The sequence below is a fragment of the Podarcis melisellensis genome (assembly GCF_964234715.1).
Source record: "Podarcis melisellensis genome assembly, chromosome: 6".
Taxonomy (NCBI): Eukaryota; Metazoa; Chordata; class Lepidosauria; order Squamata; family Lacertidae; genus Podarcis; species Podarcis melisellensis.
This window is the reverse complement of record NC_138538.1, coordinates 55,564,577-55,591,371: the sequence shown is the minus strand read 5'-3', so window position 1 is coordinate 55,591,371 and position 26,795 is coordinate 55,564,577. Positions and strand designations below refer to the sequence as shown.

General features: G+C 42.2%; 1 protein-coding gene across 2 annotated transcripts; it reads right to left on the bottom strand.

The window, feature by feature from the left end:
• Positions 1-11,721: 11,721 nt before the first annotated feature.
• On the bottom strand, positions 11,722-25,398 carry SHISAL2A (shisa like 2A). Of its 2 annotated transcripts, none has more exons than XM_081915315.1 (4): positions 24,877-25,398; positions 21,697-21,842; positions 18,564-18,646; positions 11,722-14,362 (listed from the first exon to the last, which is right to left on the bottom strand). In XM_081915315.1, exons 1-3 carry the CDS (start codon positions 25,056-25,058, stop codon positions 18,615-18,617), a joined length of 360 nt encoding a protein of 119 aa, XP_081771441.1. In that variant the 5' UTR covers positions 25,059-25,398; the 3' UTR covers positions 11,722-14,362; positions 18,564-18,614. The 2 variants fall into 2 exon arrangements, with proteins under 2 accessions (XP_081771441.1, XP_081771440.1); XM_081915314.1 differs by having other exon boundaries at positions 11,722-14,365; positions 24,877-25,396.
• Positions 25,399-26,795: the final 1,397 nt, after the last annotated feature.

The following is a 26,795-nucleotide window of genomic DNA, read 5'->3' as shown; positions in this document are numbered from 1 at the left end:
ACTTTCTGGGGGTACTTTTGTAATATTTGCAAACAGCATGCACACTCCCAATAAGGCTGCTAGGCAGCAAATCTTCTGTCCCATACAAGATTACCAGAGAGAGGCTTTTGGAGGCGAGGCATATTCAGCTCACAGCTTTCTTTCTTTGCATTTGTCTCTATAGCTTTTTTCAATCATTACACATGCTCACTTAAAATCTATCAATTGATTTAAGTGAGTACAAGTTGTTGGATCTCATCCACAATGAAACTGAAGGTTGCAGGATTCAGGACAAATAAAATAAAGCACTTCTTTATGCAGCAAATAGTTAAAATATGAAATTCACTCCTACAGGAGGTAGCAGTAGCCACCAACTTGGATGGCTTTTAAAGAGGATTAAACAAATTAATGGAGGCCACGTTGGTCTCTTGTCAAGATGTTCTTACTGCATGGCAGGGGATGCAGTCTCTCGGTAGCCCTAGGCCGCCTGACTGTTGACTGAGAACAGGGTGTGCCTCTTTCCAGCTTTGCAGTCCAGATAACTGGTAGTTGGAACAGTGTGTTCTTTCCTGTAGATGAGGTTGGGGAGCTGTCTGCTGCTGCTGTGGCCGATGGATGAACTGACATTTGAGGGCTGGCAGGTCATAGCTCTTAATCACTACAATTACTCTCAGCAGCTTTCTGGGAGAATTTTTTTTTTGTATGGATATTGCTGGAAATGACACTTTTGGATAGGTGCCCTTTTGCATGTTTGGGAGCATGGCACATAAAAGAACTCATGGTGGTTTTATTCACAGTAATACAGCTGTGAATCCAGCCTACACTAAAGTGCACTTTGTAATAATGAAGATCAGTGTCAATCCAGAAACATAGGAATAAATAAAGATGCTGGTTCTGGAGTCCCCCCCTGCATCTTCATATTCCTTCAAATAAGAGGATTTTAGCCACTCCTGCAACAGGTGGTGTCATCACTTGACATCAGCACAGATAAGATTGTTGTCAGCAACTCAAGCTTTTAAAGCTTCCATTACCTATTTCTTTCATGAATGTTGAGATGGCAATCAGAAATCTCCATCTTGCTGCTTTTAAAATTCACTCTTCCATATTCGCTTTCCCCTAAATCATTATTTGTGAAGCTTCTTCTGTTGCAAAGCAGTCATCAGCACAGGATATGTTCCTGTCATATATTGGAATCCACAGAGGCAAGGTGTTGTTACATAAACCAATCCCCCTACTATTATTTCCGCAATGGTGCTCATGGTGGAAAGTAGAAGCTCACATTACTGCTGTGCCAAATATTTGCAGTGGAACATTTTTGGAATGAAAAAGATGTTTTCATGACCCCTGACACCATCACCCTCCTCTGCTTTCCACTTTCACAGTTGCTCAATATTGACTCATAGTTCCAGGATCATATTTTTCTTTGAACTGCATCTTATTCTTGCTGGCTACATCATTCAGCCAGCATGATAATGCCACAATGTCCTGTAATCCAATTGGATTTGATTACATGATGATGTCACAAAATCGGTTCAACAATTCATTCTGAAAGGGTGTTCAGAAGGGAGAGGTGTTATCAGCATTTTTGCTCCTACGTCAATAATAGAAAGTGCTTTTCACACGTCTGTGGAAAATATTCCCATGTTTTGACCTAATTCTGTCCTCTCTCCATTATTGGCTTGTTTCTATCCTCTCTTTGTGGACAAGCAAAAACTTGTCCATAGCCACTTTTGCTGCCTTGCCCTCCATGTCTTTTGGACCCTTGAGAGTGGGAATGCTTTTCTTTATTTTGTGTGTCCCATTTAGGTTGCAATCCCAAACACACTGACCCTCACTGAATTCAGTGGGGCTTAGTGGCCACATCTTAGATTGCATTGTTCATCCTTTGTCTTGGTTTCCATGAATGGAGAAAGTTACATTTATCTACTCCCAAACTGTTTTGAATATTTGTTAGCACTTACAGAGCACTGTGAAATAAGTGGTGCTTTATGAATGCTATGAGTGACAAAACATGTAGCCTGGATCGCGGACAATTATGTGGAATCTCAAGGATCTCCTGGGAAGGGGAGCCTTCTATGTTTCTGTAATGTTGCAAAAGGAAAAATAAACTTTAAAAAGGCATAGCATTCATTTATGAAAGGGTTTAAATGTCATGTTTCAAGGTTGTTTAGAAAATGATGCTGCATAAGTTGGCTTGTCATCAAATTCAGAGCTACGAACAAACAATGAAACTGTTTAATATTGCTGGCCTATACTGTGTTTACATATTATACTAGCACAGAATGTACAGAATAGTAATTTGCATTCTAGATTTAAGCCACCACTGCTACAGCTAAGACATAATCAAATAAGGAATGAACATATATCTGGAATGTATAGCTGTATGTATGTTTGCACTTGAAATTTGTATATTTGGTTATTGGTGACTGCAATAATGAGCTGCATGTCTAGAGCTGCCTTCAAGTACTTGTACAAAAGTAATATTTGGTGCCTTGGGTAGAAAGATGCAGTAGACAGTAGGTATGTCTTAAATCAAAATATGAACTCACAGTACTATTTCAAAACTATTGTTTTGAATGGCAGTGACTTAGCAAACTCTCCTCATTTTCCTATGTGGAAGGCAAGTTGGCAAGCATGACTCACTAGAGAGAAGTGCATCCATTATGCCACCGGAGATTTAACTTTTTGAAAACACTATTCTCTTTCACTTTCTTGAGAAACTCCTTTCCCATCCCAAATACGTCCTCCAGTGTGTAATTTTAAAAATCTCATAAAATCAAGTTTCAAGTTGGAACTTTTTTCAGTTGCTGGAACAATGTCTGCTGTGGGTGATATTCAACTATGTTTTACTCAGGGCAGAGACATTTAAATTAATGAATATGACCAAGTTAGGTCCATTAATTTCAGTAGGTCAGTTCTGAGCAAAACTTAGGGCTGATCCACACTTCCTCTTGTTCTGCTGCTTTACCCTGGCGAAAACCACTCATTGGCGTTCAATTAGAGCAAAAGTCAATTTGGGTTTTCTCTGGATTACGTTTGCTCCAGTTTTGCACTACAGAACAGGTTTTTCCTGGGAAAGACGGGCAAGGAGAAAACTGCTCAGACCCATACTTTCTAGGCATGGGACAAGTATGGATGAGCTTAGTTGAATGTCTTGTAACTACAATTAGTAGGGAACCAGCAGCTAGATAAATAACTTGGGACAGGGTGAAATGCACATCTTGCCAGTCTTGCACTGGTTTCACTGGCTTCTGGTCCATTTCCAGTTCAGACTTCTGTCAATTTCCTGCATTGAGAGAGAGACTGAGCATTGTCCCTGCCACTTTTGGCTTTGGTTCTGTTCATCGCCAGCACGTGGCTCCTGACAGATTATCCCTAAGGATATATGGCCCTCAACAGAAAAACAATGTTCATTGTTTTTGGAATAAATATTTTACAATACTGTATCATTTGTAACACTTTATAAACTGCTTTTGGTGTATTTTATGAAGGAAAAACCAAGCAAATTACTTTTCTAAAGTGAACACACATGTAACCCTTTGTAATTTTGCCAGGAGAACAAAGGCATTGGGTGGGGTGTGATAATCATAGTTAAAGCACCTTCCCAAATGGAGAACACAATTTTATTTAGTGAATAAGTTAATTATTCAGTTCAAAAAACAAAAAATTGCAAGCAACATAAATAAAATGCAAAATAGTGTTCCTAGCTTATTACTTCACATAACTATGAGCTGAATAAAGAGCATGAAATCACTTTGCGACTCTGAGTATATTTCACATGCCTCCCCTAAAAATAGTCAAGTAGTTTATTATAGTTTGCTTCCTTGCAAATGATGCACAGCAAGCGCCAATCAATTCTAAGAAATCCATCAGGATTCTCCTTTACAAGTCAGAAGGGAGTCTCTGCAGGGAATCCAGAAGGCATGGCTGCACGTCTCAAAAACTTGCATTCCATATCCTGAAAGGACAATATGATCTGGCAAGGTGTTATTGGTAGACCAGAGCAATTCAAGCTTCACACAACAGATAGTACACATCTGGGATAATCTGGAGTCTTGCACTCTGAGAAAACAAAAGTTAGAAGCAAACAGTAGTTAAGTACAGCTTGAAATAGGGTAAATTCTGGCCAGACTTAACAGTGAAATATTTTTGAATTGGACATCTTTACCCAGGGCATTTATTGAGCGTATATCCTGATTTATTTACTAGGAGAAAGAGGCACCAAATTTAAAAGTGACAACTGTGATGGAAAGTAAGAATCAGGAGCATACTTAGAGGGTGTGCTCTTGATTCTTTCTTTGCAGCCCTGGCTTGATCCTGGCTCCCTTTGCATCTTGGCTTTGAACTGCAGAGGTTCCTTCCCAGGTACAGCTATTTTGAGCCACCATGTGAAAGAAGAAATAAAGCACACAAAAAGAAATAAAGAGCAGACGTAGATTCTTTCTTTTGAAGCTGAGTCACCTGACGTCATTGTACCTCAGTAAAACAAAACAAAAAATAATATATATTCAGAAAAAGGCATCTGAATGTAATCTAGTACTGCTGCAGCCTTAAGACAGAATCATGTGCATATAAAACCATTTTGACATACCAAACCATCCAAATTATAAAGCAGATAAAGAGAGAAGTGCCCCAGATGCTCACTTCTAGCAAGCAAGTCCTAAGAATTACCATAGCCAGTCAATCAAGAGCTCTAAGCTGCCACTGTCAGATCTAGAGCAAGATAACATTTTTATTCAAAATATTGTGGCCAGTTAACCTTTAAATGTGAAAGAAATAACACCCAGGAAATATTTCAGATGTGCTGTGGATGCAGAAGAACAGAGGGGAAAGTGCATTCCATTTCCTGTTCCTTCACATCTCCAACAATTCTGACAGAAGTTTTGCATCTTCTGTGCTTGGGGTATATATAAGGTGTCCTCAGGTACAGAAGCTGTACATCTCTCAGGTGGGGGAAGTTTGAAAGTTCTGTTGTGGGCATAGTAGAGATGCTGGAAAACTGGAAGGACAAGTCCCTTGCGCTTTCTGCTCTCTCCAGATTTGTGTCACAGCCAAAGCCACTCTAAGGATTCCTAAACACACACATTCTTAGTGCCTGAGCATTCTGATTTCCTGTTCTGTATTACAGTGGTGACAACTCACCATCGCCACCAGCATTCCAAAGACTTCCCATTGGAAGAAATCAGGCATTCTAGAGCAACGGTGGGATAATTAGTGGATCTAAGAGAAACAGTTTTTAAAAAGCCATATCATTCATGACATGTTTTTCCTTTAAAAATGACAAATAAGGTTTTAAGATGTTGGTCTTGTGACAAACAAAAGGCTGAGTTTCTTAACATGTGGTACTTATGTATTCAGTGTAGTACTTCCTGAAAAATGGCAGCTGAGACTATAGCTAGATTTATTAAATATCCATTTACCATTAGATCCTTAAGCTTGAGAAAGTACATATTGTGCCTGAAAAACTGTTTTGCTATTTTAGCATATCTTCTGGCTCTGTGAAGGATTCAGGAGAGATCCTCTTTATGCCATGAAAGCATCACTCAGAGATAAGATCATGCTATGAGTTTCTGCAGCCACCACCCACTAATCCTGTAGTCCTCTTGCTGACTATGCTCTTTAATCCTATTTTCCTCATTCACCTCAATTTCTCACTTCCTCCCGTCATTTTCAATGCTAGTACCTGACCTGGGTCAAAACACAGTGTGCTATTTTCCATCCTAGTTTCTTCCTTGTGGTGGCTTCTCTTCCCTCCCCTCCTATAAATGCCAGTTACCAAGTGAGTGTGTACATCAATAACATAACATGTAGCTTGGTCCTTGCTCCCATGTGCTGCCACAATCTACTATGTTCCCAAATTCATTGCTGGACTTCCATTAGTTTAACCTCTTCTCTCCCTATTCGCCTTGGTTCAAATGGTAATTTATTGCCCTCATCACTTTGCTGGAACCACAGATTTAGGGCAAAACTAGATATAATAGCAGCACATCTACAGGTTTGAAGAACTTTCTGGAACTTTCAGGAATAATTTTTAGGAATAATTTTCTGACATTAAGAACTGTTTGACAGGGGAACGGACTCCCTTGGGAGGCTGTGGACTCTCCTTCCCTGGAGTTTTTAAGCAGAGGTTGGATGGCCATCTGCCATGGATGCTTTAGTTGAGATTCCTTCCTTTGCAGGGGGTTGGACTAGATGACGCTAGGGACCCTGCCACTTCTATAATTCTATGATTCTATGCGCCTGCCCTAATGGTGTAGACCAAGGATAGCAAAAGTGGCGCCATCTAGATGCTGTTGGACTGCAGCTCCCATAATCCCTGGGTATTGGTCATGCTGGTTGAGGCTAATTGGAACTGTACTCAAACAACATCTGGAGGGCATCACGTTGTCTACACCTGGTGTCAACAATGAGAAGGGGAGAGTGCAATTTTAGCAGCAAAAGGGATAAGTTGGTAAGGGGATCCAGGCTCTTGCCATATTTTTTTCCATTCAGTATATCCTCATTGTTTTCCCAATTTGCCCCAACTTGAAATTGTCCTGCTGTGTCAAAATTCAGCTTTATATTACCAGTTGGGGAAGAGGTTCCATCCAAGGTTTTAGAGGACCTTCAGTCCCTAGGACACCAAACCGCTACTTTCAGTATGGGGGGACTGAAGCTGCAAGTAAGCAACTTGCTGAAGGTCACCCAAACTCAATCACAATCAAGTGGAAATTCGACCTCACATTTCCAATATTCACTGCGTCGTATTATGCTGCCTTGCACTTTAGCCTCTTAATGGCTCTGTGAGTGGAGAAAAAGCACCACTAGACAATTGCTTCTAATGGCAGACAAGAGCAGGCACTGAAATGAAATAACTTCAGCAGTATTGAACAGGCATTCACATAACTCCTTTGAACAGCACTGAACATGATACCTCAGAACACAAGAGCCCTGCTAGAGCACCTGCCTTCCAGCAGCAGCAAGATACACAGAGCAACAAATCTACCCAGCCCAGGTTAAGGTGTACTGATCCCTATGCAGGTCAAGTTACTTCAGCACTGACCCCACAGGTGCTTCTCCGCCTCTCTGGTAGTGTGAATGCAATAATAAATTGACTATCTAACAATGTTGCTATCTTTTCATGACATCCAAAACCTGAGGGCAACACTTCACTCTACCTTAATGGTAGGGCTGCCATTTTTAATGTAGCATGCATACCCTGGTGGCTTCAGGTGCAAAGAGCTCACTGCAGTATTGATAGTTCATCAAAACAATCACATTGATTCAGTGTGAGTTCGATGAACTAATATGGGAAAGCTGTTTAAATCCAAAAAAACAAAAACAACCCAGCCTGCATGAAAGCATAGCTGTGAGCTCTACAACCAAAAGAAATTGCCCTTAGTGGGTTGCAGGCACTGGTATTGATCAAAGCAAATGTATTCTCTCCAAGGCAATGCCCTTGTGCAACATTTATGATGGTTCAATAAGGGAGGTGGACACACAGAGTATCGACTGTTGGTTTCCCAGCTGGCTCCCCTTCTCAAATAGATAGATAGATAGATAGATAGATAGATAGATAGATAGATAGATAGATAGATTCTTTATTGTCATTACACGAGTGCAACATTGCACAAGTGCAACGAAATTGGATGCCATCCCTTAAAAAACAACAAAAGCAAAACAACAACAACAACCAAACAAACCACATTCCAGCCACACCACACCCACACCCATCAAACTCCCAGGTCACACTATCGAGTTACAGCATTCAAAAAGGCCACAGCTCTTGGATAGAAACTATTTTTCAGTCTATTTGTCCTTGACTTGATGTTTCTATATCTCCTGCCAGAAGGCAGTAGTGCAAACAGACTGTATCCCGGGTGAGATGAATCCTGCAGGATGTTGTTTGCTTTCCTAAGACAACGGGAACCGTACAGTTCTTCCAAAGATGGGAGAGGATGACCAATAATCCTTTGGGCTGTGGTTATGACCTTCTGGAGCACCTTCCTCTCCCTAGCTGTACAACTGGAGAACCAAGCACAAATACAGTATGTGAGAATGCTCTCTATGGAGCCTCGGTAGAAGGACACCAGCAGTCTCTCACTCAGATTGTTCTTCTTTAAAAGTCTGAGGAAATAAATTCTCTGCTGGGCCTTCTTCACCAGAGCAGTGGTATTTGCGCTCCAAGTCATGCCCTGATCGATAGTCACTCCCAAAAACCTGAATTCCGCCACCCTCTCCACCCGTTCCCCGTTGATATACAAGGGCTGAATGTCCGCCTTTTTTTTCCTGTAATCCACCACCAATTCCTTGGTCTTAGCCGTATTAAGAGCCAGATTGTTCTCTCCACACCAAACACAGAGCCGCTCCACCTCGTCCCGATAGGCGGACTCATCCCCTCCTGAAATGAGCCCCACCACCGTAGTGTCATCAGCAAACTTGATGATTTTGTTGCTGGAATAGATGGCTGTACAGTCATACGTATAGAGAGTATAGAGCAGGGGACTCAACACACAACCCTGTGGTGAGCCGGTGTTAAGGCTAAGGGCTTTGGACATATGTGACCCTACTCTAACCCTCTGAGAACGTTCTGACAAAAAATCCAAAACCCAGAGACAGGTGGAGTTGGAGAGTACAATCGCCTCTAGCTTGGACACCAGTCTATGGGGGAGGATAGTGTTAAAAGCAGAGCTAAAATCCACAAACAGCAGCCTCACATAACTCCCCGGCTGCTCCAGATGGGACAGAGCAGCATGGAGAGTGGTGGTGATAGCGTCTTCTGTGGATCTATTTGCCCTGTATGCAAACTGGTAGTTGTCAAAAGTTGATGGAAGACAGGAAATAATGTGACGGCGCACCAGTTTCTCAAAACACTTCATGATGATTGGAGTCAGTGCAACTGGTCTGTAGTCATTCAAACTACTGATTGTGGGTTTTTTTAGGCAGAGGAACAATAGTTGACGACTTCAGGCAGGGTGGGACAATAGACTGGTGTAAGGACTTGTTGAAGATCTTAGTAAAGACCCTCGCCAGGTCTCGCCAGAAATATCTTCCTGTTGTCGTTATTTCAGCATCCTTAAGCTGAAATGCTTTCACAAATAGAAATAAGAATCTTTGAGCTTGTGACAAGTTGTGTTTGGGGTGAAAGGACACAACTTTGTTAAAATCAAAGAGCTTCAGAGGAAAGAGCTAGGAAGATACTGCAGCCAACACTATTGGTGAAGTGTGCCAAGAAAGCACCCACCTGGGTGATGCTACCTGGTCACATTCACACTGTACATTTAAAGCGTGTGGCTGCCCTCAAAGAATCCTGAGAACTACAGGTTGTTGATTTTTTAAAATAGTGCTGGGAATTGTTGCTGTGTGGTGGGTAAAGTATAGTTCCCCAGATTTTTTGAGGGGTGGGGCATGGTAGAGGAACAACCACACACGCATGCCCTGCTGTCCAGTACTGAGAGGGTTGGTCCCATCAGTGCCTGAAGTATACCCATTTCCACATCTGTACTTTTTTGGAGCCAGAAACTATCATAGAATTCAGAGAAGTGCAAAATCTGAAGGACAACAATGTTTCAATTTTCACGTTGGTTTGGGAGGTGAGGATCAGGCCAATTCACGGAAACCCTCAAGCACCTCAGCCACCACTTGATGCCAACTGAATATTGTTTTCACCTATATTGTACTCAGCTATGTGATCACACCCTAAACTACTGTTCCCCTTCAGCAGAGTGGCCTGCCCAATGTCTGTTGTTGTTGGCATCCATCTTATCTCGAGAGACAATGGAATGCCCACGGTCACACAACAGATAATTGTGTTGCAAAACTTGTCAGAACTTGATTACCATCCAGCATCCAATATGAGAAGTATATGTATGTTTCTCTCTCCCTTATGCCTGCTTTGTATTAGTGCTGTTTTCATTTTGTTCATTTTGGTGTGCACTGAGATGTACAAAAGCAGTCTAAAAATCCTGACAAACCATCCATCCATGCACTACAGTACATGATGGGCTGAAGGGATCAGGCACCAACAATGAGGATTGAGATGGCTACATCTACCTCCCTGAAGCTTAGCACTGGCACCCCACAGGGATGTGTGCTAAGTCCCTCCCTGTACTCATTGTACACATATGACTGCATATCATCTGATCCATCCACAGTAATTATTAAGTTTGCAGATGATACTGCCATAATGGGCCTAATTGCAGGCGGAGATGAAACAGCTTACAGGGGGAAGGTTCAAAAAGTATCTACATGGTGCTTAGAGAAGAACTTGCACCTATATATTAGTAAGACAAAGGAGATGGTGTTGGACTTCCAGAGGAAGAGAGGGGAACCTGCCCCATTGTATATCGGGGGGGGGGGGCTGTGTGGAGAGAGTCTCCTCCTTTAAATTCCTGGGAGTCTACCTTAGCGAGGACCTCACTTGGAAAATGAGCATAACTCAGGTGGTCAGAAAGGCCCAACAGAGACTCCATTTCCTCAGGGTCTTGCAAAAGAATAATGTTAAACAACAACTGATGAACTCCTTCTACCGGTCCACAATAGAAAGTGTCCTTTCATATTGTATCACAGTGTGGTATGCTGGCCTGACAGCCATGGACAGAAAGTCTCTACAGAGGGTGGTGAATACAGCACATGATATCATGGGCTGTCCCTTGAGTCTGCTAGATGACATCGCAAGGGATCGTTGCCTTAGGAGAGCGAGAAAAATTCTCAGGGATGACTCACACCCCAGCCATCACCTCTTTAATCTTCTACCCTCGGGCAGGAGATATAGAAGTATAATCAGCCGTACAAACAGGCTAAAAAATAGCTTCTATCCATGGGCTGTTAGCCTGTTGAACGGAAAAAAACACAGCGAAATTGACTTGCAAGGTGGTGTGTTGTTTGATAAGAGATTGAGTGTTTGGGGGGGGAGGCTTGCTTAATTTCATTGTACACAGGTTGTACAATGACAATAAAATTATTATTATTATTATTATTATTATTATTATTATTATTATTATTATTATTATATCCTACATTTGTTGACCTGGGACCTGCTTTTTCACTACCTGAAGTGAAAAGAAATAAAGCAGGGAAATGATGCTTGTGTCCCAAGAATCACCCTGCCAACAAGTAACCCTGCATTTTCCTCCTTGTAATACTCTTTTCAAACCTCCTTTGTTACTTCCCATTTAATGACATTTGAGACATTTGAGAAACCATGCAACTGTCTGGAAGGAAGCAAACCAAAAGCATTGGGGCGGGTGGGGTGTGTGCAGGAGAAAGAAAGCAGCCACTTAATCTTAGCTGGAGACTCAGACTCGACTACAATGTGTCACTGATTAAATGACAGTTAAGAGCTTGAGCATACAGCCAGAGGCATACACTGTCTGTATGCAAAGCTGGTACCTTTCTCATGGGAGAAAATTATGCCTATTGCGCACATAGCCCTGATAACCCGTAAGGCAGACAGGATTTCCTGGGACCTTTTGTTGGCATCTGTCTATCTCAAGAAACAATGGAGTGCACCTCTTGGGGTGAAGTCAAACTGCTGCGTAAGCAGTATCAAAGTGACCTCCCCAGAGTACAAGCCTGGGCAGTGTGTATGGAGGTCTTGAGCTGCCCAGATAACAAGGCCCTCCTCTCAGCCTTGCTGATGTGGTCCAAAGGAAAGCAATATGCTTGGCACCGGCTTGGCTGCAGGAGGTGCCAGAAGGAGGCATACAAGGTGTCATGCAACCATCTTAGATTAAAGAAAGATGACTAAAGAAGCTGATGGGGTAACCAATAATTTCCACATTTTAATTTCCATACAATCACCAATTTGAATCATTTGCATACAATTCACATAAGCATGGCAGAGTACCAACAATAGCTTTTGAAGTTGCCCCTTTTCTGTGATGGCAAATGCACATTTTCCGGAGGTAAGAGCAGCAGGTCCTTAGGGATTCTGATGAAAACAATTGGTTGAGATCTCATTCTACATTTTTAAAAACGTTTTGGCAATAATGGAGTGGACAGATGGAGCAATTAGTGTTGGAGTACTGGCATGATGCATGGAGCATGCAGAATAAGATGCTAGACCATTTCTCATGCCAAAAATCAATTTAATATGACACTTTAAAAAAAAAACCTACCACAAAAGCACCTGTGATGATGGGGCATGTTGTCTATGACTATTCATATCAGCTTCAGCCCCTAAACTATGGAATAGAAAGGAAAAGTACACAGAGAGGAAAACAAAGTGATGTGTGGATGCAGACAAACTTGTGAATAAGAAAAGAGAGGATTGGTAGACTAAAGTACAGAGGGGGAGCAGAGAGATAATGAATGGAATTCAGTGGAGGAGAATGTGGGCAAAAACAGACGAGAAACTGAGTGTACAGTATCTGGGGAAAGCAAACAAAATGCAGACCTGTGATTGTGCAGAGAAAGAAATAGTGGAGAAGGGCTATAGTTTAGGGACAAAGCATCTGCTTTGCATGCAGAAAGGTCTCAGGTTCAATCCCCAGTATCTCCAGATAGGGGTTTAAATGTCTCCCTGCCTGAAACCCTGGACTACAACTCCCATCAGCCCCAACCAACATGACCAATGATGAGGTATGATGGCACTTGGAGCCCAGCAACATGTGGAAGGCATAGCCTCCCCACTTCTGGGATACAGAAAGAAATGACAGTGTACTATGGAACAGAGAAAAAGAAAGAAAAGGAGGAAAAAAGATCAGAAATTAGAGTTCGGTATTAGTGAAAAGTGAGAAAGCACTGCGTAGCACAGAAATGAAATGGAGAATGAATTGAAAAGATGACAATGAGTTAACACTGTAATCAAATTACTTTTCTATGGTTCACATAATGATGCAGCTCACTTGAGTTAGCAGAACTACAGAAGTGGCCCTCAAAGTGATGTGTAGCCGTGATCTAAACAATATGCCTTTCCTGCTATGAATGAAATATTTATTTATATAGCCATGAGTTTTCCACCCCATGCAAGTTTATGTCTATAATATAGGAGAGTTGATCACTGTAAGCCTTCAAAAATAATAGTGTGAGCTAAACAGGCTTGCTTATCGTTAACATGATGCATAGAAGACTGTCAGCCTATGGTTTAATGAGAAACAGCTGCTCCGATGAACAAAGGTGTCACTAACAGATGTCTTTATAAATCATAAGCCACTGAAGCAGATCCTGTGGGCCTCAAATGCTCCTGGCAAATTAGTAAACTGTTTACTTACCAGCTTTTTAATTTTATCAAGCCAATTTCATGGAACTGGTTTTAATTGCTAATTGCATCTTTCTATTTAGGATTATGTAATACATTGAGGAGTCTCTTCAATTTGGCTTTGAGCATGCACTTTTAACTCTTGCTCATGTTGGTGCCTTGAGTGAAGCACTGCTGGTTTTTGCTGCAATTTGAATTGCCACAACTAACTTTAATAGTATATATAGTGAAGTTATTGTGCCTTCTCAACATCTGCCTATTTTCAACCTAAGAGCTGCAGGGGAGGCCCTGCTCAGGGTCAGTGAGCATGGCCCATTTGGCAGTGACATTGAACAAGACCTTCTCTGTGGTGGCATCCCAACTGTGGAACTCTCTCCTGCTAGAGCTGCATTTGTGCCCCCCTTCCTGATTCTGCCAACAGCTAATCCAGGCCTTTGGAGTAGAGTGAATGAAACTGATCATTTGTAATCCCTTGACTGATGTACTGTGAATTCTGTCTTTTAAATCATTTTACTGATATTACTTTGTATAATGTACTTATGGTTTTGATTTGGTTTATATTCTTTGCCATCTTAGACCCCTGGGAAGGAAGAGTGGGGCAGAAATAAATAAATAATATGTATGAGCAGATATCATTAAAATGTGTTCCCATAGTACACGATGAAGACACAAATGAAATGTTAGGAAGGGGGTATTGTCTCTTCAGAAAGAACCATGTGTTTAACGCAAAAGTTTGCAGGTACATAATTCAAAGAAAATATTGGGGCACAAAAAATCACTTTCTTAACAGAAGTTGTGCAAATCAAAATATACTATTGCATTTGCATTTTGTGCATGTAAGATGGTCTGTATGAACAACAGGTTAATTTTTTTTAAAGCAATATTATCTCATTTAATTAAAAGTTAACATTCCTGCAAATATAAGACAATACATACTTGTAAAACAGAGGGCGAAGGTTGTCACTGGATCAGGGCCTGCAATGTACATGAATGGTGACAATAATGATTTCATTTTCCTGGATACTTGTCCAGGTTGGCCCCTGAGCATTAATAGCTTTCACAGCAGCAATAGAACAGCTTTCAAAGTGCTCCTTGGCTTCTTGAGTTGGATTATTCCAGTCCAGCTTAAAGACAAGAGACTCCTTTTGTTTCTGTGGGGCTGTGTAGACAGTTTTGCTGGTGTGTTCAGAAAGATGCAGTTTTCTGCTATGGAAACAAAACAGAAACCACTGTTAAAAACTCTCTCTCTCTCTCTCCTGAATAGATTTGTCTTTGTCATACTTGAATCTCACTGTTCCTCCATGGAGCTCAGGATTGCATACATGGGGCAATCATATTTTATTTGCACAATAACTCTGTGACTAATAACCTTAGAAGCAAGAAATAATGTTACCCCAGCCAAGATCAAGGGCTAAGCAGGAATGTGAACCCCAGGCTAGAATCCTAGATCTGGGAATGCCCCATTAAAGTCAACTGGACTTGCTTCCAGAGAATTGCACTATCCGTTTCCTACCCAGGAACACGTTAACTACTACAGCTGTAGCTCTACACATGCTTCATAAGTATAAGCTTTTAAAAAAGACAAGACAAGAACACTGAGTTAACAATCCAGTTCTGTGATGAAGCACAGAAGGTTATTAATACTAGTCTAAAAGAATGCATGAAGAAGATGACAAAGATATCTTGGCACGGGGCCAAATCAAGTGTGATGTGGAACATCCACAATTAGGATCTTTCAGCTCCTGTTTTGCTTACAGTGACTTTGAAGATCAGCTCTGGGAAAGTTTCACCCTTTCTCTAGTGCAAATTGCTTTTCCCTCCCAAGCTATTATTAGCTCCAAAAGGAGGCAAAAGACAGGAAACTATTAGCAGCTCCATCAGAAAAGGGGCATGGGAAGAAAGGGTTAAACAACATTCCTCAGAGCACTACTCTGCCAACCTCCAAAACAGCACAATAACAAAAAACGTGGGAGAGCCTGTTAGTGGATTTCCGACCTCACATCTAACTTGTCACTAATTTAGCCAAATCAACAGCTGCCTGCCATAAGCACAAACAGATTCATCAACAGATAGTAGCTGAAGTAGGAAAATGCCCTCTTGCATTCTGCTGGGGACAGTGGATCAATAATGCCCAAGGTTAGAGTGCTAGGAAGGCTTGCACTTCAGCAGCTAAAACAACCATGAAACATCACTCCATTTGCCTGTATAAAATCCCCACTCATTTCTCAGAGCAATGCTGATACAAATGCCATGCACAGCCTTGCCTCTTTCTCCATCGTTTTTGCCCCAAGTCAGTCTCTTGGATGCCAAAGCTGCTCCATGAAAGGGGCTTGCAGGTTTTCTTTCTGGCGTAGCTGAGTAAGATTGCCTTCCATGAACACAGTCTTAACAGTGAATCTGTAAGTGACTGTGGAGGCCAATTCTAGATCCACATGTCCTTCCACATTGGGGACATAGGTTTCCGGGTGGAAGTTAATCATGGTGAGGGTTTGCCAAACGTGCCTTTCTCTTAGCACATTTCTCCCTTTTGTCCTGAGTTCGAGCATCTTTAAAGTCCATGACATCTTTGGTAAAGGCTGTTCTCCAACTGGAGCACTCACAGGCCAGTGTTTCCCAATTGTTGGTGTTTAGATTTTTTAAGATTTGCCTTCAGAGAGCCTTTAAACCTCTTTTGTTGACCACCAGCATTACGCTTTCCATTTATAAGTTCAGAATAGAGTAGTTGCTTTGGAAGACGATAATCAGACATCCGAACAACATGCCCAGTCCAACAAAGTTGATGTTGAAGAATCATTGCTTTAACAATGATCCTTGCAGGTACTGCTGCTACAGTGTCATGGCTTCAGCTCCTCCCCCAGCAGATGGAGTAGGGCAGCCTTGCAGTGGTGGAACAAGGATTTCATTTGCACAGGGACTAGTCAGTGCGAGAACAAGGCTTCCTGTTACACCAGCTTAGTGCTTGATGTAGTGCTATGTAGCTACAGTATAACTACATCGAATCAGGTTTCAGTCCCATTGTTGAATCAGTGCTAGCTCTCACACAGTTGGCTACATTACATTCTGTCATGCTGTGCATCAAAGGACGTAGCAATACAGGTGTGCATCAGAGAGGTGCATCAAAGGCACAGCAGAAAGATCTGATCAAGCCACATTTCAAATATGTACTAATAAAACATATCAACAGGCACAAAGTGCAAACAGAAGGAAACAGCCAGCTTCTTCATGAGCAGCAGAAGACTGTAAAGTGGCATCCGGGGGAGAAGGGGAGGACAGTTACACTTCTATAATATATGCTTGAGAAGACTTGCTTTTGAAACTCCAAGGGCTCTGATTTCAAAAGCAATATTAAACTGCATGGTTTTTCTTTCTTTCTTTCTAGGCTATCAAGCTAAGTACCATAGAAAGCATATGTTACATATGCATTCCTCTTTGGCCATGGATTGATCTGTTCCCATTCACAATTCTGCATTAAGCAAAAACCATAGAAATTTATGGTAGCTGCTTTCCAGCCCTCTTTTTTATCTGCACTGAATTAGGCATCAGATAGTTTTCCTCATCTTAAATACACACGTGGACATGGAAGAAAGAAGTATATCTACATAAACTCTAAGCTCTGCTTCAAGACCCAGAAAAACAGCTTGGAGAAAAAGCCCCTGCTATTAATAATTTTATTATCTTCACTTTGATCCTGCCTCCCATTTTCATCAATATACCAAGGATTTATATTGTTTCACTGGTAACATAAGAGGAAAATGACTGTTACTCATATTTAATCTAAGCACAAACACAAGGGCTTCTGATCACAAGGTGTTTAGCGCTGCAATGTTGAACGTTATCTACCCTGTTTCCCCCCCTTTTTTTTTGTTTAAAACAATTCACAAACCAAGAACTTACACACTGAACACTAATAAAGAACCATATGTTGAAGATATTACACATGACAAGAAGACTTGGTCTATTTATTTGTATCATTTATTATGATCCTTGTTTATAAAACCCAATAAAAAGTTATTTTTAAAAATGCACCCTGAAACTCACAAACAAGATTGTAAAGCCAACCAAAGGAATGCAGTATATTTCATTTGTTGACTAAAGCATGTTTCTTTTATCAGCATTTTTAGTTCAAATCCTCATTGATCAGCCAGCAACATTGTGCTGCCTCCCTTTCAATAATCCACAGACAAGTGCACTACAAAAATAATTTTCTTCTGTCCAGATGAATCAGTGTTTATTCTCAATGGCTAAATCCTTCTGTCTCAGCTGAATTATGTGCTCTATGACGCAGACAGCTTGGCCTTTCACCTGAAATGTTACTACTGCAATACAACATACTATCTCCCCATCTCTCTGTGGAAGAAACAATCCACACTCATTATTCAGGAAGTAGAACAATGCTAAGCTACTTAGCCCAAACTTAATTTCCTGTCTTACCCAGGGGTCCATGTCCCAGAATATTTGCTTTCATGAAAATGTTTCATTGACTGTTTCCACAATGAGTTTTAATGCTTCCAATTGTCAGTTATGAAATTCATTAGCATTGCATAAGGGTGGGAAAGGCAACTGGTGGCTTTCAGCCTAATTTCATGGGGTAAGGGGCAGGGCCGGCCCACCCATGAGGCAAGTTGAGGCAATTGCCTCGGGTGACAGGATCTAGAGGCAGAGGATCCTAAAAGGGATCTTTATTCCCCCTTTGTTCCTGATGTAGATCTTCCCTCACCCCTTCTTCCCTGGCAGGGAGCAGAGTACCATTTTGTGGTTTGCCTCAAGTATCAAAATGTCTTGAACTAGCCCCAGGTAGCTCAGAATAAGAAAAGGAGGATTTGGGTAGAACCTCTGCCAAGTGATCGGTTCAGACCTCTAAGAAGAGTGATTTGTCCTACTCCCAGCAGTCTGCTAGAGAGAGAAGGGGGTGACAGAAAGAGACTTCTTCCTCTCCTCTGTGCACCTTCAAAAGATGCTTGGAGGGGCATGTCTGGAGGGTGCACAGGGGTCTGGAGAGGAGGAATGGGGAAAGTTCCTTTGTGCAAATGAAACTCTACTGCACTAGTGGAACATCAGTACTGGGTATAACCTAATGTTACCTAATCCCTGCATTTCACAAAAGCTAATATTTGACCTGAATGGGCCTTCTCAATGAAAGTCACAAAGATGGCAAGGACTCTTATGGACTAAATAATACAGCAACAAAGTAGGCATACAAATGAATAATCTTGCAAGTTCCATGACTGCACAAGAGGGTTGTGGGAACACACCCTCCGCCATTGTACAGGTGAAGGGGTTTGTTTGAACACACCTATACTGCCTTTCAAATAGCAAACAATTCTCATCGATCCTGAATTCAAAAGCAAACATTCCCTCATCTACAAAGAAGAGACTGGGGGCTGTAACGGGAAGAACACTGTACCTGTTTGCTTGCAGAACTGGTCCGTACATGTCCTGTTCCACACACCTTTCCTTAACATAAAGAACCTCCTCTAGTTTCTCGACCTGAAAAACAAAAAGGACATCTTTCCCAGTCAACCTGAAATGAAGGAGGCATCTTTCAGTCACAGGATCTAATGAGGATGCTCTGCTGGTATGGTCTGAAGATACATGAAGCCATCACCTTGCTGAAGTTAAGAGAGTCTGATCAATATCTGGATAGGTGACTGCCTTGGGTCCAATGACAGGGGGGAAAGGGGCTCTAACTCTAAGAAAATAAATAAAGGATGCTTCAGCGACATAGTTAGCAAGAGCAGGCAGTGCAGTGGGGAGGTGTCTTACCAGGGCAAGGCAGCAGCTAGAACAAGGCTGTGTGTGCACACTGGTGGGAGAATCCATTGGTGTGCTTGCACAGCCCCAACCTTGCACACTGCCCTGCCCTGCATCATCCCAGTAAGTGACGGTGATTACTGGGTTAGGTGGGTAGCTCTGCAGCACTGCCCCAACTACTCCTGGTAGTTATTCTTGATGGGATGAATTAGCATAATTTCTTTCCAGATCTGATCTCTGAGCTTCTGACAAAGCAAGGTTTAGGAAGGCAATGGCTGCATAAGCTGAAATTGGGTTTGCTGCTTGGTTCTGAACTTGCTCTATTGTCACAATTAAAATGCATCTTGTACTATTCTAGTAAGTTGGCAACCCTAATAAGCACCAAAGTCAACTTGTTTATTTGGCCTTTTAACACTTACTGCACAGTGTCAGCTGTTCCTCAAAGCCTCATATTTATCACTTAAAAAGGCCAAGTAGAAAGTTTCAACAGCTTTACTGTTTCTAATTAAGCGGATTAGGGACATTCAAAGGATGACTGACTAGTTCCAAAGGAAATGAACAGATATCCAGTTATGATAAAGCAACTTGATCATCAGCTAACCTTATAATTAAGAGAGAGATAAGAACAGGTATCAACAAATTTAAGTTAACACACTCAAGAGTATAATAATCATTTTTAACAAGCTGGAAAACTTAAAATTCACATACATATATTTCAAATCAACCTAATTAAGGTGGTCATAGTTACCAAATGTGCCACTTAGTGATCTTTCCCCAGGTAATTCTTTTAAGGGAAAAAACAGGAAATAAACGAGTTTATCTGATTCTGAAGTTCCTTTAATAATTAGACCAATATATCTGCTGCTGTATCTGTACCCATAAGCAATTGTTGCTCAAAGACGGACATTAAAGCTTATTCCTTTTCTAGTCCATTGACTGCTAAGTCATCTTTGCTGCTGTGACCTGGTGTTTTTTGATGGTAGATAAAGTTCCACAAAATCAACTGCTTTACCATAGTTATGTCGACATATGAGGCAGAAAGGGGGTGCTTCCAGATGGGAGGTTTTGTCATGGCCTCACTGAAGGAAACCTCTTTGGAGGATCTGGAGAAGCAGCCTACATCATAGGGCCATGAAGCAGAGCAGAGGAAGGGACCCTCGGGGTTATCTAGTCCAACTCCCTGCATTGCAGGAATCTCAACACATGCCCCCCTCCCATACAATTTGAAACCATCCTAGATCATGCTTAGCTTTGCAAATGTGCTAGCAGTCTTATTGCTGCACCACTAGTTGATAGTATATATGCTGCTAGAGCTTTAGTGAAACACCACAACTGCCCCCCCCAATTTCAAAAGATTGAAATAATAACTAGAAAAATAGCTGGAGACTGATGATGGGTTTAGTTCCAATTTCAGAGGATAATCAATACAGTTCCCTTGAATTCACAGAACAAAAAGTTTTCATCTGGAATTGAATTAAATTGAGTAGGTCTGTTGCCTAAGGATGAGACAACTAGGACCAAGAATCTCTTAATTAGCAGGCTGATATGCTTGCCATCTCTAAAGAATGTCCCATTAGGAACCTTTTAACAACAAAAAAAGGGAGTAAAGAAGGTAGCTTGCTGTTTCTGTCAGGCTCAACTTTGCCTTTCAAAAAAAAAAGAGTATTAGGTGTTTTTGCTAATTAAAATAAAATAAGAGAGCTGACAGAATTCTCTATAATATGATTGCACCTCAAAGATATTTCCACACCTCTCTGTTGGGATCAGGAAATCTTTCATATTAGAAAGAATTTCTCTGCGGCTCCTGCAGCATGGATTATAATACTCTGCAAGAAGGTGAACAGGACGTCTCTTTTTAAAGAAATGTTGGCTCCTGTCATTTATGAACATTTTCAATATGAGCTTTGATATGAGTTTGTTTGGTCTTATTTTCTGTATGTCAGCAGTAATGAAGGAATAGAAATAGGTGATGATTAGCCTGAACCAGAACTTGCTAACATCAATGTTAAGGCATAAAATGAAGCCAGACCAGGCAGTTGTGGTTATGGGCAAGGGAGCTGCATGCTTTGTATAGTGTGGGGATGCCCATGATTAAGCTGGCTACCATGGATTTGGTAATCAGATTCGGCATCTGAATGTAGTCCTGGACCCAGCACCAGTTTTGGAGTTGCAGAGCACTAACAGTGTGGGATTATGACCACACTTTGAAATCAAGGATCTGTCAACTATCATCCATGTTCCCCTAACTGCCAGGATGAACGCATCAGATAAGTCTTCTGATATTGTATTTAAAGACAAGAAGACACTGTGGCGATCAGTTTATAGGTCAGGCCAAAGCTCTCAAATGGTGATAAGGTCTTCCCTAACATGATGGAGGCAAGATCTAAGAGAACTGCTAAGTCCTCCCAGTCCAGGTGTGCATCTTTTCCAACAAGCTATACAACAGCCCATTCCCTTCCTTTCCTAATGAGCATAAAATGAAGCCCTGTGATTGGCTTGCTCCTTTTCACTGTTGTGCTGAGTGACTGTTCTATTGCCCAATGGACTGCTTGTTCTCCTGCTACATACTGTCTGAATATTTTTTTTGCCTCTAGAACTTCAAGAAGGAATAAATGTTGCCTGAGCCATCTGAATTTCGAAGACTCAGAGAGCTTAGTGTTGATTTAGAGAGAGGCTAAAATTTGAGACTGCTTGATATCAGAACAATTAAAAAACCCAGGTGGTGATGAATCTTGGAACTACTAAGGAAACATCTGAATGTTCTCTGCTGAATGAAGAGCTCTTACCTGCTGACTGTAAGCTTAAACTGAGGCCTCTATCCAGTTTGCTTTGTGGCTTCGTGCTGATAAACAAGTAACAAAGAACGCACACAGTGATGATAAAAGCCAGCAGGACCACTGCTGCAATTGACAAGCCAATAAGTGCTCCAACACTGAGAAAAGAAAGCAACAGAATTTAATGTGCTGGACATTCTAGGAGCATTGTCAAGCACACCACAACAAGAAATCATCAGCATCACATGTACTTAAAGAAGGAAGACAGATGTTTTGACAGAATAGAGATAAACTGATTTGTCTTTAATATTCTCATGGGAACTGAATTTGTCATGAAATTCTACTCTTATTGATCCAGAGCAGAACTCCAACGTATAGTTAGCAGAGTAAAAACTTAAACACGTTGCAGGATTCCCAAAAAATAGATCAGAGGCAATTGTATTTCGTCCAGCAGAGCTTTACTGCTACCGAAGGCAAATGAGCATAATGGTCACAAATCCAATACAATCAGGATTGGCACTGTCCATAAGAAATCTAGTTGCAGCGGACTTAACTTAAACTTACAATAACTTATAATAAGACTAAAACTTAACACTATATACAGAACACCACACCAGAAGGAAAAGAGAAAGAAAGAGAAACTGAAACCCAGGCTCCTTCTGGCCTTACTTTTATAGTCAGCATGACCTTGACAGAAAAGAGATCCAGTTTAAACCAGCTGTACTCAGCTTCTCTGAAGGAATAACCCAAACATCATGAACCTTCTGCTTGTTTCTTTCACACAGAGAAGCTTCCAGAACCCTCTTGAATTAAGTAGAATAGGAAAGATTTTTACACATCAGAACAATACTTTCTGTACTGAGAAAATGCAAACTGATACTCCCCCCATTTATTAGGTACAGGAAGTATTGATATGCAAAACGCCTATAGAAAAACATTGCATGTACACCTTCCTTCTACAAGAATAAATCCTAGCCTTTTGTTGCTAGACCTGCAATTTACAGCAAACACATTCCTTCACTATTCCCGGGGAGATAAACATAGACTCAGAGAGAGAAGGGGACTAAAGCTATCTAGTCCAACTTTCTGCTGCAGGAAGGACAATATGTCTGTCAGCCACACATACCCATTGTGATATTCAGTTCTAAATGGACTAAAACAGAAGTGGTGTGCTGAAGCAAATGTTTTGCCACAGGCCCCCATTGTAGATTCCACGTTGCTGGTCTGGTCTTCGCATGCAACAGAAACAGGTGTAGAGTCCCAAGGTATGGACTGTACCACTTCAGACCATATGTGGAGGATCATTATTTTGAATGATCCTTTGTATAAAATTATTACTTTTTAATAGGAAAAAAGTGAAATTCCGCAGGTTTCTTTTTAACTCCTACACAGTAATTTAATTCCTACACAGCCTTTGCTGCAGAAATTTTGTATTCTGTGAGGTGGACTTCTCTCACATGAAATGTAGTAGCACCATCTGCCTGCATAGATTAGTACCTAAATTCAGTCACTGATGATTGATATTCTGGTTTTGAGATGGCATCTGTTACATCTGAGGAAGAAACTGGCAGAGGAGAGAGTGCAATGAGGAACTTTAAGTGTTACGTTGCTATTCCAACCATAGTTGACATCCCATCCCTAATGATGCCGTCAGCATTGAAAGTGCTGCTGTTTTTGACTAGTCATGACAATAAAATAGCTGTTCTTGTCAGTAGCTATTTGGTCTGTCTACTTTTCTGAAATAACTCAGCATGGTGTCAGAAGTCTAAGCCTTAAAACTCACAATTGCTTACTATGACAGTTTTAAGCTCCAGAAAGCTTCAACTTTGATGATACATTTGCAAGGCTATGCCTCCTAGGAGCCACTTATTTGGCCACAGTACTTAGTGATGTCTGCATGTACAGTAGGTGTCACTGAACACATGATGGGGAGGCAGGATCCCACCCACAAGATGTCATTTGCAAATACTCTTTTACTCAATATCCAGGTGATCACAGTTGATACTCCTTAAAAATATAAACTTATTCAATACTTTGGTTTCTCTTCAGATTGGAGAAATCTTTTTATCTTTTACTCATACAAACTTAGCAGTAACATAGAACTTTTTTAAAAGTGTTCAAAGTGTTTTCTGTGTATTAGTACAGGCTTGTTGTAAACCACTCACAGGGTTGGTTGCCTGTGACAATTATTAACCAGGCAGGGAAACCTCTACAATAGTTTGTTCCTCTTTTGAGCACAAGTAAATACAATAATATATTGAAGGACTAGACAAGGGATTCTGCCTCCCCCTGCCCCCTCAGCTTGTTAACTCAGGTGGACTTTTCCAAGGCTGCACAAAGCCTTGCCACAGCTACACTATCCATATTGCAAATGCGACATGGAGGCTACAAGCTTATACTGTACCCACTTATCTGGGAGTAAGCCTCACTGAATTCAACGGGATTTACTTCGAAGTGGAAATGCATAGGATTGCACTGTGAATATAACATGACTTGCCTAAACCCACCTCGATTAAGTTTGAACCAAATCAGATTCTTGTTAAGAAAACTCTTTCGCCAATTATTAATGATGAGTTATTTCTACAAAGAGACAAATCATTCATTTGGATTAATTAGACTAGACTAGTAGCTACCATTCTCCTGTTCTGTACCACTAATATTAATTAAAGTGAATGAAAAGGCATGCGTTGGAGTCCCAGAGAACCCATCATTTTGTCACCCTGGTTGTCGCCAGTAATAGATATACAATGATTCAAAGGACAAGAGAGGAAATTATTATATGTTAAGTCGTCTCTTGAGCATACCTCTTTGTCTCGCTGCAAAGTGACGATCCTCTCACACTGCTGCTGCTACAAGGTTGCTAAAACAGGGGTAAAAAATCCCCTCCTAAAATAATGCAAGCTCTAAGCAACCGGTTTGGATTCCAGAAAGTCCCCATATTTGGTTACATTACCAGTTTTCACATTCACACCCCTGCCACACACATTCCCTCTCTGCTAGTGGCTCAACTTAATTTAGTGCCAAAGCTTAGCCTGGTGCTAAGGCAGCACTGAAACCAGCACAGAATCATTATACAACCTCTGAGCGTGTGCAGAGCGCATTCCACTAATTCCACACACACACTCACACCAAAGGGTCTTGGCACTGTGGTGGACTGGGCGGGCAGCCCCCCAGCCTGCCTCCTGGTCTCACCTGAGCCACCACATGTAGTTGTGCTCGTAGGGGAAGAAGCTGTTCGGGTCATCGCAACAATACTTGAGGTCCTGGAAGCCGCAGCAGTAGATGGAACCGGGCTCGCCTTCCTCCCCCGGGCAGCTGAAGGCGCTGACCAGCACCTTGTCGGCGTTCATGTAACTCGTGCAGTCGGCGCTCATGGTGCAGCCGAGCGAGCGGAGTCTGCGGCGATGCAGCTCAGCTTCTTCTTTCAGAAGCGGCGGGGAATTGGAATCGAAGGCGCCGCAGAGCAAGGAACCGCGCGCCGGAGGCAGAGCGGGTAAAAGACGCCCGCGCTAAGGGAGGAAGAAAGGCGCAACCCGAGGGCGCAGGAGGAGCCGGCTCGCCTTTCCTGCCACTTCTGAGGCGCCACAGGCGCGCCCCCTTCCCCCTCCGCCGACGGACTCTCTGCTGTCGCTAAAGCGGAGGGTTTCTTTCTCCCTCTCCCGCCACTCCCGCGCTCGCCCTGTGCGACGCCCCGCCTCCCTCGCCCGGCTGAACAGGACTTCTGGCCATTGCTAACGCAGCAGCGATACTGTGAAGGGAAGCGAAAGGCGAACTGAGAGATGGATCACGCAGCCTCGGCGCAGTGGGGGGATTTCAAGAGAAACAATTTCAGGGCTTATTTCAGACCCTTTTTCTTGTTAGGAGGGTCCCATTCATGGGTACCTATATATCCACATCAGCGCCCAACTGTGTTTGACGAACCAGGTCCGGCAGGCTGCAGCAGCCTGGAAGATTGCCGTCGTCTGAAAAACTGGCCCAGCCAACCAGTTAAAACGGTGAGGTGACAGACCACGGTCTTTGGACACCTGCTTTCCAGTTTTGACATTTGATCAGCAAAAGACGCCCCGGAATCAACCACCCTGGGATCACACGGATAGTTTTGGATTGATCCAAGAATGGAAGAGGCAGGGTAAGAAGGAGCTCAGGGTAGCTAAGAACCAGCTCTGAACTGTGGAGGCGGCACCTGTGCTAGGTGACAAAAGTGTCACTTCAGTCTAGACTCAGGATAAGTTTAGGGTTGGCCCTAGCATTAGGCAAAGTGAGGCAACCGCCTCTGGTGGCAGATTCGGGGTCACAGATTCCCCTCTACCAGAGGAGAGAGCTAGGTATGCACCCCCTGACTTAGCCTCCTTCTCTTGGGTGCCATGGAGGGTGCCATCCTGGTGCCAGTACTGCAAGTAACATTTCACTACTGATTTTGTTGACTTCCATATATGGCAGTCAACCATATCAGGCACCACCTTGCCTCTCTTTCAAAGCAGCTGACGTTGCACACCAGAGAGAGCCCCCCCACCGCCTCCAACCCCAGTTCCCACCCATCAGCCCTCCCTTCCTGGTTTCTACCTCCACCTGCACTGGGGCCTTCCAACCCAAGCCTGATCCTAACACTGCTGCAGGGCTTGTGACAAACAGCATTTTCAAACCGTTCTTAAACCAAGGCGTGCTTTCCTTATGAGGCCTCCCGCTGCCAGTGCCCTTCCGCTGTTCAGATTCTATTCTTAGACCAAGGTAAAGTTCTCAGACTGGGACACTACTTCCAGTTTTGTGGAGTTCGTAAACCGAATAGTTTGTAAACAGGGCTGTTCTTAAACCGAGGTACCACTGTAAAGCTCTACAGTGCTAAAGTCAGGTGGGCCAAAAACATTGAGGGTAAGGAAGGAATTTGCTCTAAATCACACACCCACACCCATTTATCCAGGGGACTGTTTGTTTACTCAGCTAAATATCAAAGTCATATTATCTCAGTTTTACTTTAAGGCAATAGCAGTGAATTTTGGTGCTACAGAGGCTGCAAGTCACCCTACAACTGGAGCACAGAGCTTTAGCACTATCAGGAAATTGCTATGCAGTAGGGCCACAACTTTTGCAAAGGTTACGTTTAGGGGATTGTG